The sequence below is a fragment of the Rutilus rutilus genome (genome assembly GCF_951802725.1).
Source record: "Rutilus rutilus genome assembly, chromosome: 15".
Lineage (NCBI taxonomy): Eukaryota > Metazoa > Chordata > Actinopteri > Cypriniformes > Leuciscidae > Rutilus > Rutilus rutilus.
Genome location: NC_140220.1, coordinates 4,728,592 through 4,743,892, shown reverse-complemented (window position 1 = coordinate 4,743,892; position 15,301 = coordinate 4,728,592). Strand labels below are relative to the sequence as shown.

General features: G+C 37.5%; 1 protein-coding gene across 1 annotated transcript; it reads left to right on the top strand.

Moving 5' to 3' along the window:
• The first annotated feature begins 2,442 nt into the window (after positions 1 to 2,442).
• On the top strand, positions 2,443 to 15,212 carry prdm1c (PR domain containing 1c, with ZNF domain). Its single transcript, XM_084433393.1, has 7 exons — positions 2,443 to 2,579; positions 3,963 to 4,169; positions 7,974 to 8,096; positions 10,057 to 10,318; positions 10,606 to 11,384; positions 13,062 to 13,190; positions 13,892 to 15,212. Exons 2-7 carry the CDS (start codon positions 3,987 to 3,989, stop codon positions 14,288 to 14,290), a joined length of 1,875 nt encoding a protein of 624 aa, XP_084289519.1. The 5' UTR covers positions 2,443 to 2,579; positions 3,963 to 3,986; the 3' UTR covers positions 14,291 to 15,212.
• Positions 15,213 to 15,301: the final 89 nt, after the last annotated feature.

Here is a 15,301-nt window from a genome sequence, read left to right as displayed (position 1 = left end):
GTGTTTATGTATATACCTAAAAAAAGTAGTAGTATGTGCATGTCTGTCTGTGTGTGTGTGTATGTGTGTGTGTTTGTGTGTGCGCATGTGTGTTTGTGTGTGTGTGTGTGTGTGTGTGTCTGTGCATGTGGATTTGTATGTGTGTGTATGGGTGTGTGTCTGTGCGTGTGGATGTCAGTGTGTGTGCATGCTTGCGTTTGTTTGTATTCCTGCATGTGTGTGTGTGTGTGACAGTATCATCCTAAACCAGCAACCCTTCGCTCAACAGCACCATCTACAGGCCGATGAGTGTACAGTCACTAAATGTGCACATAAATGAATTTATTTTATACCCCCCCCCATCGATGAAATTCTACGAAACTTAGCATACCCCCAGAGGATGTCAAGTTAATCATACACATGAAATATGGTGCAGTTCTGAACATCTCCACTGAAGATAGGGGCGATTAAAGCAGAATAATATTGCATTTTCATTTTTTATGGGAGGGGCGCAAATGACTAATGAGTGATTATGGGCTAGATTGATGTGGGCCCTTAAGAGCAACATACCATAAAAATTTCTTCATCCTCGGTGCCACGGTTCAGGTAGTTATTTAGGAAAAACTGCATTTTTGGGGTTTGGGGGGGCCCAGCGCGGGGGGGGAGTGGCCCCCGGGGACCAAATGAATTTTTTTTGTAAAAGTCTAGTGGGGCTACATGCCCACAAAATTTCATGTTCCCCGGTGTTTCGGTGTCCCTGGTATCGTTGACGGAAAATTCAGTAGATTGACAAAAAAAAAAAAAAAAAAAAAAACCTTTGACAATCCCTATATGACCGCTTTCGCTGGCGGTCATAATTAATACTTAGCATTTCATGTATGTAAAATACTCTTATTTAACTTAAAATTTTTAACTTTTTAAAAACACCCTTGAAGGTACAACATGTTTGGAAATGACGTAGAATAAATATATTAACTGATCAAGCAATATTTACCTTGATTTTTCTTATTTTGTTCTTGATGAATATTTAAAATGGAATCCATGTCCAACATGTACTCTGATGTCTCTGAACATTTCCATAGAAACCACCTAAACAATCTTTCAAACAAACTTTTTAAAGTTTGCAATTTGTTCAAGGTTGACCCCCATTTTGGCATTTTGGCTTAAAATGACTGGACTACACAGCGCCCTCTGCTGGTAGAGTCAGAAACACGCCGAGGGGACACAATGACGCATGATTAACATTAACAAATATATACTAATTCATATTTATGAGCTATGTTTATTATAATTATGCAGCGTCTGTTGTTTTGTGCAATATATTTTCTTCTATGTACTGTATGGTATGGCACGGCGTTGTAAACAAACAAACAAAAACTCGCGTGCGCGCACCCAATTCGATGATTTTGAGTGAATACGACATTAATAACGTTCTGTTTATCACATGAATCATTCAAAATTATTCGGAAGACTTGAAATAATGAACAGGAACCATATCGGCTTCTTTTATGGTACCTTTATGAACTTTTTGGACCTTGACAGTTGACCATCCCCTCATCATTCTCATGAGGGTGAGTAAATGACAGAACATTTTTATTATTATTTGGGGTAACTATTTCTTTCATAATGCTTTTGCAAAGCTAGGAAAGCCCATTTCTGCCACATAAGTAAAATCATGTTTTGGCTACTTGACACAAAAATTCGAAATTATGACATGCTAATTCACAAATGACATACTATATCACAATAATGAGATACAAATGTAAAATTATTATGACATACTGAGTCAAAATTATGAGTACGTTATAATTTGGAGATAAAAAATTGGAAAATATGATACTAAAGGTTGAAATTTGGACTTTCGCTGTAATATTTATGACTTTTTAAGTCAGAATTTCGACCTTTCATCTCATAATTATGACTATGTCATAATTTTGAGTTTTTATATATCTATGTCTCTCTCTCTCTCTCTCTCTCTCTCTCTCTCTCTCTCTCTCTCTCTCTCTCTCTCTCTGTATATATATATATATATATATATATGATACATAATTATGATTTACAAAAGCATATTTTTTCTTATGTGGTGGAAAGGGTTTCCATACAAAGTTGTTTGATTGATTTATACTTAAAATGGATTGTTCTGTAAGTTTTGCATCACAGAAATCAAACAAAACATATAAGAATAATATTTTGTATACATCACGTGTTTTCTTCATATGAATATAGGCTACAGTTTTTGTTTAATTTGTAAGTAGGCTATCAGCTAAATTAATAAATGTAAATGCTGTGGGGGGTGGTTCACTATTCAGCACTGATCATGAGAATTGTATGAACAAAATGACCAGATATGTCTGAGATGTCATTTAGAGACCATGTGAGCTTCTGCGAAATGCACACTTAAAGAGAGGAAAAAAAAGAGAGCGAGACAGACAGAAGGGGTGGAGGAAGATATCAGGGTGGAGTTTGTCAAGTGATGTGTGAATGAAAACGAAGGTTTCTACACATTCAGGACAGAGAAACAGAGGTAGAGAACTTGACTGCAAGCTCCTCTTACAGACAGCTGGAGAGAAACGCACTCTGACTCATCTCAAACCATCACAGTAAGTATACATTTGACTCTATTTGAACCTCGTGTGAGCAGCGTATGAATCAGCTGAAGCTCCGTCTGAAGGAAACCTCTTCAGCTCAGATGTGTTGCGGTCACAGCTCTGTGTGTGTGAACGAGAACTCTGCTCTTTTATTAAGTTTCATTCTCACTGGTTTGAATTCCCACATCAAACTGACATGACACTTACCTGTCAAATGTGCGCTTTTGATCAGATCGGAGTAAAAAAAGATTAGTAGTAAAATGTTTGCATTTCTTAGAGGACACAATATTGTCTCTAAAATCCCTTAGGAGAAATAAATATAGACACAAATGAGACATTTGTTGACATACAGTACAGTAAATGTATAGAGCTAAAAAAAAAAATGTGGAGAGCAGCTGAAGGTTTTTTTTGTTGCTTGTTTTGATTGCAAATTATTATTGAGAATTTATTGGAAAATCTCCATTTGAGCTCCAATTTCCATTATCAGAACGTTCCTGCAAGGTTCTCTCAAAGTCATGAACTTCCAGTAACATTAATAGAACGTTTGTTCAAAGTTATCTGGTCCTTGATAATGTTCTTGAAATGTTTGCACAATTTTTTTTATTTTTACATCATTCATGAAGCAACTTTTGTTTTTTCTTGGACTTTTGTTTTTTAAATTGTTCAGAGAACATTTAAAGTTAACGTTCCCATAACGTTTGGACGCTTTGACCATTCTTAAATTTCCATAACTTAATGGTAAAGTTAGTAAAGCGTTCTTGGAATATATTTTTGTTAGCTTGGTCATTTGAGTTTTGTCTTTTCAATGGCTCATTTTTTTGGGTGACTAGGAAAAGATTCAAGTGTTCAATCACATTCACTTAACTAATGGAAATGTTGGTTAGTTAGTTACTGTACAGTTAGCAATCACTTACATTTTGTTCTTTGTTTATATTCAAATGATGAATAATAATGAAGTCAAATGAGTGAATTCAATTACTATTTATAATCTTTTTATATATATGAAGAGTTCAGATGCAAAAGCCTCTAAGTGCCATCTGAAATTTTCTTCTAGAATGATCATTTTTAAAGCTTGTATATTTAAGTAATTTCACTTAAATGTCAATTAATAGGTAATTTGCATTGCCATTGAAGTGAAATTATTGAAATTAAATATACAAACTTGATAAAAATGATCATTCTAGAAGAAAATTTCAGATGGCACTTAGAGGCTTTTGCATCTGAACTCTTCATATATATATATATACTAATATTTTAAATCATGCATGTAATTTTTGCCAGTAGCAAGCAGTCAGAACACCCTAGCGACTGCATGGGAAATACAGAAAAAATAGTTTGAAATTACACTGATCATTATGTGTACCATTTCTCTCTCTGTCTGTCTGTCTTACACAGGTATAATCTCAACCCGGTTTTATTATGCCATCAAAAACACTCACCACCACAACAAACGAGAGCATCGCTGTGCAAACCGAGGAGAGTGTGGATGTGACACACACCTGTCATGTTAAAGATCAATGTGAGATGTTCTTTGATGAGTGGAAGGAAACCAGAGCTCAGACATCATTACCCAGAAACCTCAGATTTACACATTACAATCAGGTACACACATACATACATGTGCACTGGCTACAAACTGGATATATTTGAATGCTTAAATTGAAATAAAATAAATGTTAACTGAAATAAAATACGGGCCAAGCACAAAAAAGGCATGATGAGTTATACAAGCATGGCTGGGAGCATCAGACCAACTGCAACAATGAGTAATTAAAGACATTTTTATATGATTTTAGTCAAAATAGCTGAAAAATTTAAAATTCAGTCACATGCAATATGATTTAATTGCTTATGCCATTTAACCAATAGGTGGCGCTATTACTAAATTAAGCTGGTGTTGTCAGTGTGAGGTGACAATGACATGTACAAAGTTTGGTGTCAATATGTCATTGACACCAAAACATTGCAGAGTTACAGCCTCAGAATCTGCTGGACACCATGCCATCATATTTGTTGATGCGTTATTAGAAAATGGTTTGGTCTATCAAATTGCTTGTAATAACTTTTTTTGCTGGTATAGGCTGGAGATGATCTGAGCCGAGTTTGGTAAAAAAAAAAAAATTGGACCAATAGTCTAGGAGGAGTTTGAAAAAGTTGGTTTTCAAAGAAATTCAAAATGGCCGACAGCAATTTCATCCAAATGCGGCATAATTGCTATCATTGTTCTTGGTATGTATCGAGGAATCTAACAACACCAGTTACATTAAAATAGGCTAAATTAATCAAAAGCTATTCGCATTTTTAGAAATCTCATTATAATTTCTGACCACAAGGAGGCGCTTTTTGAGTACCTTCAGGGCATGGTGCTTATGACACAAACCGAGTTCATAAAATACAGCATTTTATGACAAAATTTAAAGTCAACAAGGCAAAATTTGGTATCATTCGAATAGATATGCTTCATTGAATCAAAAGAGACCAGTTTTTTGGGCAAACCATTCATAAGTTTTATAAAAAAAAAAAAAAAAAAATCATATCTCTTGACCAGTAGGTGGCGCTGTGCCAAAACGCTGCAAGTGTCCTCAGGTCATGCTTGAAATGACATGTACCAAGTTTGGTCTTATTACTCCAAATCATTGCGGAGATACAGCCTCATTTTGGCGTGCTCTTTTTCTAATTTGTTTGCGCGTTATTAAAGAACGGTTTGGTTTTTCGATTAAATCTTTTAATGTTTTTTTGCCATCATAGTCTGAAGATGATCCGAGCCAATTTTGGTGAAACTTTTCATGGCCAAAAATGACGTCCTAGGGTGCAATCGAATCATCTTAAGCCAATGAGACACTGCGGCTAATAAGCCTTCATCAGGGTGTCTGGTACACTGGTATGTCATTGCGTTAGGTACAAAATATGAAATAAGTTTCAATTCATTGTAAAGAACGATATCACAAGCACACTTTTCAAGATTTGAAATGATAAACCAATACATGTGTGATAATGTGATGAACTCTGCTATGGACCCGAGGAGAACTGACTTTATACATCCACTAAACTCACTGAAACACATTTCACATTTAAATGCTCTTGCACAAATATGCTCTATATTTCAAAGTATTCACTGTATGGGAATTTACAGTTAAGACCCGAGGACCAGAGATGATGAATGAAGACCAGGAGTCAGACATGCAATCAGTTAAAGAACATTTTATTGAAGAATAGTTCATCAGCAGAAGTTAGCTTCACACTCAGCAAGGAGTTCGTAGGCCGCTCTGCGTACACACTCGTTACAGCAGCAATTATACTCTCACACAGGTCACTAAACTACGTCAGGTTTTGATTGGTTAAGGCATAGATAAACAAAGTAACTGATGTCACAAATCTGCCTTCCTATGCTCTAGTTTGTCAGCTGTTCATTTCATCTCCCCTGTGTGCCAGTTGCTCACCTCACGATCAAAGGATACTGACACACACACACACACACACACACACACACACACACACACACACACACACACACACACACACACACACACACACACACACACACACACACACACACACACACACACACACACACACACACACACACACACACACACACACACACACACACACACACACACACACACACACACACACACACACACACACACACACACACACACACACACACCTACCTTCTTCAAGCTTTGAGTTGGTTGAGCTCTAGCTCTGATCAGGGAACTTTCCCAAAACATACTGATGTACTTTCTCTCAGTAAGAGGTTCAGACGTCATTATTCTCTTGTGATTGAAGATGAAAAGTAGAGTAAATGCTTTGACTGTGAATTGGTCACGTAGGAGACATAACATAGGCTGCCATGGTCAGCTAGAAAAGTAAATATACACTCACCTAAAGGATTATTAGGAACACCTGTTCAATTTCTCATTAATGCAATTATCTAATCAACCAATCACATGGCAGTTGCTTCAATGCATTTAGGGGTGTGGTCCTGGTCAAGACAATCTCCTGAACTCCAAACTGAATGTCAGAATGGGAAAGAAAGGTGATTTAAGCAATTTTGAGTGTGGATGGTTGTTGGTGCCAGACGGGCCGGTCTGAGTATTTCACAATCTGCTCAGTTACTGGGATTTTCACGCACAACCATTTCTAGGGTTTACAAAGAATGGTGTGAAAAGGGAAAAACATCCAGAATGCGGCAGTCTTGTGGGCGAAAATGCCTTGTTGATGCTAGAGGTCAGAGGAGAATGGGCCGACTGATTCAAGTTGATAGAAGAGCAACTTTGACTGAAATAACCACTTGTTACAACCGAGGTATGCAGCAAAGCATTTGTGAAGCCACAACACGCACAACCTTGAGGCGGATGGGCTACAACAGCAGAAGACCCCACCGGGTACCACTCATCTCCACTACAAATAGGGAAAAAAAGAGGCTACAATTTGCACGAGCTCACCAAAATTGGACAGTTGAAGACTGGAAAAATGTTGCCTGGTCTGATGAGTCTCGATTTCTGTTGAGACATTCAGATGGTAGAGTCAGAATTTGGCGTAAACAGAATGAGAACATGGATCCATCATGCCTTGTTACCACTGTGCAGGCTGGTGGTGGTGGTGTAATGGTGTGGGGGATGTTTTCTTGGCACACTTTAGGCCCCTTAGTGCCAATTGGGCATCGTTTAAATGCCACGGCCTACCTGAGCATTGTTTCTGACCATGTCCATCCCTTTATGACCACCATGTACCCATCCTCTGATGGCTACTTCCAGCAGGGTTTCTTGAACATGACAATGAGTTCACTGTACTAAAATGGCCCCCACAGTCACCAGATCTCAACCCAATAGAGCATCTTTGGGATGTGGTGGAACGGGAGCTTCGTGCCCTGGATGTGCATCCCACAAATCTCCATCAACTGCAAGATGCTATCCTATCAATATGGGCCAACATTTCTAAAGAATGCTTTCAGCACCTTGTTGAATCAATGCCACGTAGAATTAAGGCAGTTCTGAAGGCGAAAGGGGGTCAAACACAGTATTAGTATGGTGTTCCTAATAATCCTTTAGGTGAGTGTATGTTTTAACATGTGTTGGGTGCTTCTCTCAAAAACAAGGAGAGAGCATGCTCAGTGAACAGACTGTATTTCTAAAACGACCTAAATCTCATAAGCTTGAAGATGTCATTCAAATCATTTAATATTTAGAAGGATAGATATTGATTAATAGCTTAATTACAAACCATTCAAAAGGATATATATTGAAGTGAAAATGAAAAATTACAAGGCACTTTAATCGGAGACAGACCTGTCTGAGTAGTCATCTGTAGTCTGGGATTAATTTATCACCACACACATTGGTTTTGCTGCATATAGTTTTTATGTAATGCTTTTCTTATTTTCTGCTATTGTGCTGTTAGAAGGTGCTGGGTGTTTTCACCAGAGAGGTCATTCCCGTAGGGACCCAGTTCGGCCCGATGCAGGGAGAACATCTCCACCCTGAAGACATATCTGCAAACATCAACCGGAAACACATCTGGATGGTACGTCTACAGATAAAGATTAGAAGTGTGTGTGTGTGTGTGTGTGTGTGTGTGTGTGTGTGTGTGTGTGTGTGTGTGTGTGTGTGTGTGTGTGTGTGTGTGTGTGTGTGTGTGTGTGTGTGTGTGTGTGTGTGTGTGTGTGTGTGTGTGTGTGTGTGTGTGTGTGTGTGTGTGTGTGTGTGTGTGTGTGTGTGTGTGTGTGTGTGTGTGTGTGTGTGTGTTTTGAGATCGAAAACGATTCTGAGTCATTGAGGTTCATATTTACAAGTCATGTTTCAGGGGTGTGTGTTCTCATGTTGGGTTTCTCTGACGCATTGCTCCTCGCTTACATGTGCCAGTAAAGCTACACACTCGTATCTCACACACTGACTCAGCAAGGAAGTGGCTGACAGGAGGTCGCACACACACACAAACCGAGAACAAGGTTCCCAGAAAACCTTAATAGAACATTCTGATGCATTTGCAGCTCCATTGATTTTCACACTTCAGAAATTCAGTCAATTAATTTGCTCAGGGTTAGAAATTAATGGGGCAAAATGATCGACACAATTCTAAATGTCAAATTGTCAAAATTTATAACATGTGATTATGGTTTGAATATATTATATATATTATATTATGAATAAAATCAATATTATGATTTGATTTTATAGGTAATGTACAATGTAAGTAGTAATGTAAACACTACTGTTTAAAAGTTTGGGGTAAGTAGGACAGTTTTTTAAAGAAATTAATACTGTTATTTAGCAAGGATGCATTAAATTGCTCAAAAGTGACAGTAAAGAAAATACTACCGGGTTTCTACTGATACAAAGCTTAATGCTAATCGGTGAAGTATCCCTTTAATGTTAATAACTTCAGTAACCATTGGGCTAGAAACAAAATTGTTTCCTGTTTTTCGTTGGCTTAAGATGATTCGATTGAACCCTAGGACGTCATTTTTGGTCATGAAAAGTTTCAGCAAGAAGTTACAAAAGATTTCAAATCATTTCAAATAAATGCTGTTCTTTTAAACATTCTATTAATGAAAGAATCCTAAAAAAAATTATGATTCCACAAAAATATGAACTGTTTTCTACATTGATAATTATGTTATGATAATTGTTTTTTGAGCAGCAAATCAAGCATATTAGAATGATTTCTGAAAGATCATGTGACACTGAAGACTGGAGTAATGATGCTGAAATCTTCATTTTAACTTTTAGAAATATTTCATAATATCACTCTTTTTACTGTATTTTTGATCAATTAAATGCAGCCTTGGTGAGCAGAAGAGACATTTGAATGATACTATACAGTATGTTAATGATTATATGTAGATTTAATAGTATTTGACATAGAAGAATTAAACACAATACCAAAAATACACCCAAATAAATGTAAATAAAAATGGCCTTGAAAATTGAATCTAGAGGGCTAAATATTTCTCTAAATTGAAATGAGTTTGTTCTCTCTATATGACTACATCGTATGCAAAGTAAGTTCATAAATGTGCAAGTCTAATTTCTTAAGTTCAATATTAGACAGGATGAACTAAACTGAAAAAAGAAAGAGAGAAAGAGAAAGACCGAGAGAGAGAAACAGGTGTCATCAGGTCAAACAGACGGACTGTTCAACCAGCAGCTAACAGACTGAATCAACAACTAAACCACAAGCTCTCACTTTCACACAGTCGCTCGCACAAATAGATGTGCACTTTAAATCTGAGAGCAAAAGCCTAATGCGACGCGGTTTCATTTCCTAAACCCTTTAGAATGCTTATTAGAGGTGTTTGCTAAGCATCTTTACTAATGCTCATCCCAGCACAATTTTTTTTGCAAAAATGCAAAATGTTGGATGGATGATAAAAAAGCACAAAAAAAAATCAGACTGAAGAGGTTAACTTGATACTTTAATGCATAATTATTAATCTTCTGTTAAAATGTCAATGCTGATTTTTTCTTTTTTTTTTCTTGCTCAGATCTTCTCGGAGGGGCGTTTACATCACTTCCTGTCTTGTGAGGATGAGAGTGACAGCAATTGGATGTGCTTTGTAAATTCTGCCCCGTCTCCTTGGCAACAGAATCTTGCCGGATTCCAAATTGGAATGCAGGTATACTTCTATGCAGTGAAGGATCTAATGCCGGGGGAGGAGCTACTAGTGGGGCGGGGCTTAGAATACAAGCGGCCAATGAGCACCAGCCTCAGAACTCCCTGTCTGAAGCAGCCACCTCCAACACACGGTGAGTAACAGCCACGACCAGTTTCATCATGCTATTCTGATTGTCAAGAGTACTGTATAAACACATTGAATACATGTATTTTATTTGATTAATAATATATTGTGCTGTTTAATGGGATTACAGCCTTAAATTGAACTTAAATTGCTTTAATTTCATTGGAAAGACTGTTTCCCCATGTGATGGCTGTGTATTTGTCACAATGGTTCTTTTATTTTGAATCGTTTTAAACTTTCTTGTTATTTGAATCATTTTCCTCAAATGTTTTTCTGAATAATTTCCTGCTTTAGCTCATTCTCAAGATAAAGATCAAGTGAGGAAGAGAAAGAGAGGTTATACTGTCACTGAGATCCTGGATCTGAATCCCTGGACTGATCATCATCACATTCAAACTCCGCTTATCACACGATCTAAATATGGGGAAAAGGTGACCAGAGACCTGCAGAATCCCAAATTACCTCCATCTTTGATGACTAATAGCATCTCTGACATTCCTTTAAACGTAGGAGGACATGTGTACACCCCTGCTATCCCACAATCCTCTATGCCAAGGTATATATGGCCTATTATTCAATATGTGCCTTCACATCAGCCAATGGGATTTGGCCGAACAACAGCACACATGTCCCATAATATTCCCCTTCCACCAATCCACATGTATCCATCTCTTTTAAGTCAAACATCCAAAGAGAATCACCTTTCATTAGCGTTGACCGATAGAGGCGACCTCAAAATCGATGTGAGAGACTCTACAGTGAGAGACACAAAACCTAAAGACTTAACAGAGATGTCACGTAACCAACCACCAACACTCGGCAATGCAACCGATCCCTCTCCTGGTGAAGCCTCCAATGCGGATGACATCACAGCCAAGAGAGACTCGCCTGAGATGAGTGTGTCTTCCCCAGGTGTCTCCTCCTCCTCCTCCGTCACACACGCCACAGAGTCTCAGAAGAGACCGACTGCAGGGTACAAGGCTTTACCGTATCCACTGCAGAGACAGAACGGAAAGATCCAGTATGAGTGTAATGTGTGCGGGAAGAACTTCAGTCAACTGTCAAACCTGAAGGTACGTGGATTCTTTTCTTTGGTGAATCGCTACAGTGAGTGGTTCAAAACTAGATGTCTGAGGTGATGATTTCATTATTTGTATTTGATGGTTAAACCACTTCACATTTTTAGATATTTAAAAAAAAAAATTTAAATGATATAAAAATGGAATATTAATATATTAAAATATGTTTTTATATTAATAATATAATTTAATGTTTTATAAATAAATAAATATATAAATATATATACATATTATGGAGCCCCTAATGGTGATGGAATAAAATATGAGATGGTTATAAAAAAATTATGTGTCAATGCTTTTGCATTCCCCTGTGAAACTTTGCTTTTGCTCGCAAAACTTATGAGAAATCAAACGCATTGAAATACTTTTTATTACTCCCAATTCATATTTTGTAATAAATACTTTGGTCGGTAAGATTTTTGTATATTTTTGAAATATGTCTCTTCTGCTCACCAGGGTTGCATTTATTTGATAAAAAATACAGTAAAAACAGTAATATTGTGAAATATTACTACAATTTGAAATAACTGTATTTTTAAATTATATTAGAAAATGTAATTTATTCCTGTGATCAAAGCTGAATTTTCAGCATCATTACTCCAGTGTTCAGTGTCACATGATCCTTCAGAAATCACTCTAATATGCTGATTTGCTGCTCAAGAAACATTTATTATTATTATTATCAATGTTTAAAACAGTTGCTGCTTCCAATTTTATGTGGAAACTGTAAAAAAAAAAAAATCAGGATTCTTTGATGAATAGAAAGTTCAAAAGACCAGTATTTATTTTTTTTTTATTTTTTTTACATTATAAATGTCTTTACTGCCACTTTTGGTTCATTTAAAGGAGAACTCCGGTCAATTTTAACATTGAGCTCATTTTTTTGGACATTTGGAGTGCTGTCAATACAGAGAACAACGACAAAAATCGGGGTTGCCTACACCGAGTTATTCTATTTTTAAAATTTGCACCCTGTTGACTTCAATGGGGCAAGTAGTAAACCTGCTTTTAGCCTCTTGACATCCTTGATGTGTCATTACAAGTGCACAGAAAATGTGAGTGATTCCTTCTGAGTGAACGCGGGTGAATCTGACTGCAGTAGATGTGAAAGATATGTATAAAAATGATGTTATTTAAGCCAGCGCAAATACCTGTGTTTACATCCTGTTTTCGGTTGAAGTCCAAAGTAGTCGATTGCCGAGTTCACGTGCGTGATCATAGCAACTAAACCTATGCGCGTGAACTCGGCAATCGACTACTTTGGACTTCAACCGAAAACAGGATGTAAACACAGGTATTTGCGCTGGCTTAAATAACATCATTTTTATACATATCTTTCACATCTACTGCAGTCAGATTCACTCGTGTTCACTCAGAAGGAATCACTCACATTTTCTCTGCACTTGTAATGACACATCAAGGATGTTAAGAGGCTAAAAGCAGGTTTACTACTTGCCCCATTGAAGTCAACAGGGTGCAAATTTTAAAAATAGAATAACTCGGTGTAGGCAACACCGATTTTTGTCGTTGTTCTCTGTATTGACAGCACTCCAAATGTACAAAAAAATGAGCTCAATGTTAAAATTGACCGGAGTTCTCCTTTAATACATCCATGCTAAAAAAAAATGTACTTACTGTTTATTTCGTTTTTTTTTTTCACTAAATGTCCAGGTGCACTTGAGGGTTCACAGTGGTGAGAAGCCGTACATGTGTGAAATCTGCAGGAAGAACTTCACCCAGCTGGCTCACCTCCAGAAGCACATCCAGGTTCATACGGGAGAGAAACCACACGAATGCCATGTAAGAACACACAGAGGATCAGATCATTGCTTTCTATTGCCCTGTTAACACCTGGTATTAGGATGCTTTTTGGTCGATTGGATCACAAGTGGACGACGCTAAATACAGGAGTAAACGGTCAAAAAATGTTTTGAGCTCGTCCACTTTCGACCACTTCCATGTGGCTATTCTGAATGTGTTCAAACAGCCACAAAAGACCGTCTACTCTCCGTCTACTGACCTAATGCGTAAACATTATGGGAAGAGCGCGAGCCAGACGGGATTTAAACTTTGTCGCCTGAAGACCCAAATTTGGTTTGAAGATGAAAAACGTACCAAGCTCAATGTTCTCACACCATTCCTGATTTCTAGAACTGAGCGTTCGGCTGGTCTTGTGGCTGTCAGAGCAGAAACTAAAGCTGATGCTCTCCATGTGTTTTCCCGTCTCCTTTCGTGTTCATATGTAAATTGCGTGAGCTTATTTTGTCCATTGGTTTGAAAGATCTGAAAAAGCCCATACATAGACCCTCCCCTCGAAGAAATCAGGACAGAAATGGTTAAAAGTGGACAAAAGAGACGGATTAAAACACCAGGTGTTAACGGGAATATGTCTCCCTCGTCTACTTGTGATCCGATCGACCAAAACGCATCTTAACACCAGGAGTAAACGGCCTAGGAGAGACAAAGGAGATGTAATTTGCTGTGCTGTGTCTCGTGTGCAGGTGTGCAACAGGCGTTTCAGCAGCTGCAGTAACCTGAAGACTCACCTGCGCCTGCACTCAGGTGAGCGCCCGTACGTGTGCAAGCAGTGTCCCGCCAGCTTCACCCAGCACATCCACCTGCGCCTCCACAGACGCCTGCACGCCACCTCACGCTCACACCAGTGCCCGCGGTGCCCTCGCAGGTACACACACCTGTGCAGCCTACAGATCCACCGCCAGCAGTTCTGTCCCGCCTCCAGCGGCACAGGCTCCGCCTCTCAGCTGGACTCAGCCAATGACGAGATCGAGAGGTTTGACCTCAGCGAAGGTGCAGAGAGCCTTGAGGTTGATATGGAGGCGGAGTCTATAAAGAGGATGTGTCAGGTGATCTGGACTCAGGTGCTTGCTGGGAGGCAGTAGAACAGGCCCAAATAATACAAGAATGAATTGGGTTTCTAAAGGGTTTCAACAAGAAGGTGATATTTGTAAGAGATGCTGATTTCCTGTTTTATATATGTGTTTCATTTATATATTATACATACATTTTTAGTTGTTTTTGTTTGTACTTGACTGGGTACATTCGTTTTGAATCGAAACGATTCAAACGTTTAGGGTCAGAAATTAATACTGTTGAAATTAATTAATACTTTTAATCTGTAAGGATGTATTAAATTGACCAAAAGCAACAGTAAAGATATTTATACATAGATTTCTGCTTCAAATGAATGCTGTTCTTTTGAACTTTCTATTTATCAAAGATTTCCACATTATCAGCACAACTGTTTTCAACATTGATAATGATTTCTGGATCATGTGACACTGAAGACTGGAGTAATGATGCTGAAAATTCAGCTCAATATATGTTTAAATAGAAAACAGCTTTGAAGAAATGAAATGGTAATAATATTGACCCCAAACTTTTGAACGGTAAAGTGATTGTCATTCAATATTATACACTTTATAAAATTTTGTATATTTGAATAATGTCTGGGTTTAAGTTAAATTTTTCTAACTAAAAGTCCAAAATGATCATATTTTTGTAATATCTGTTAACCGAACAAGCAAAAAAAAAAAAAAAAAAAAAAAAACACAAATATGCTTTCAGACAAGAGTTGACTATATGATGATGGTATATTTTAAGTATGAACCATTCTCAGGGCAAGAGTATTTTCATAAATGTCAAGTTAGAGAAAGCTGGCACGTGTTTTATATGTTGTAAATATATATAATTTATTAGTGCAATATCTGTTACCCAAAACAGTGGTTTAATATTTGTATATGGTGGCTTTTCAATTTGTGCTATATCTTGATTTTCTGTCATGCTTTGCTATTTAAACAACCATTAAATATACTATACTACATTTTAAATACATGTGTCACGTTTTTTTTTTATCCTTAGGTGTGTGTGTGTGTGTGTGTGTGTGTCCAGCG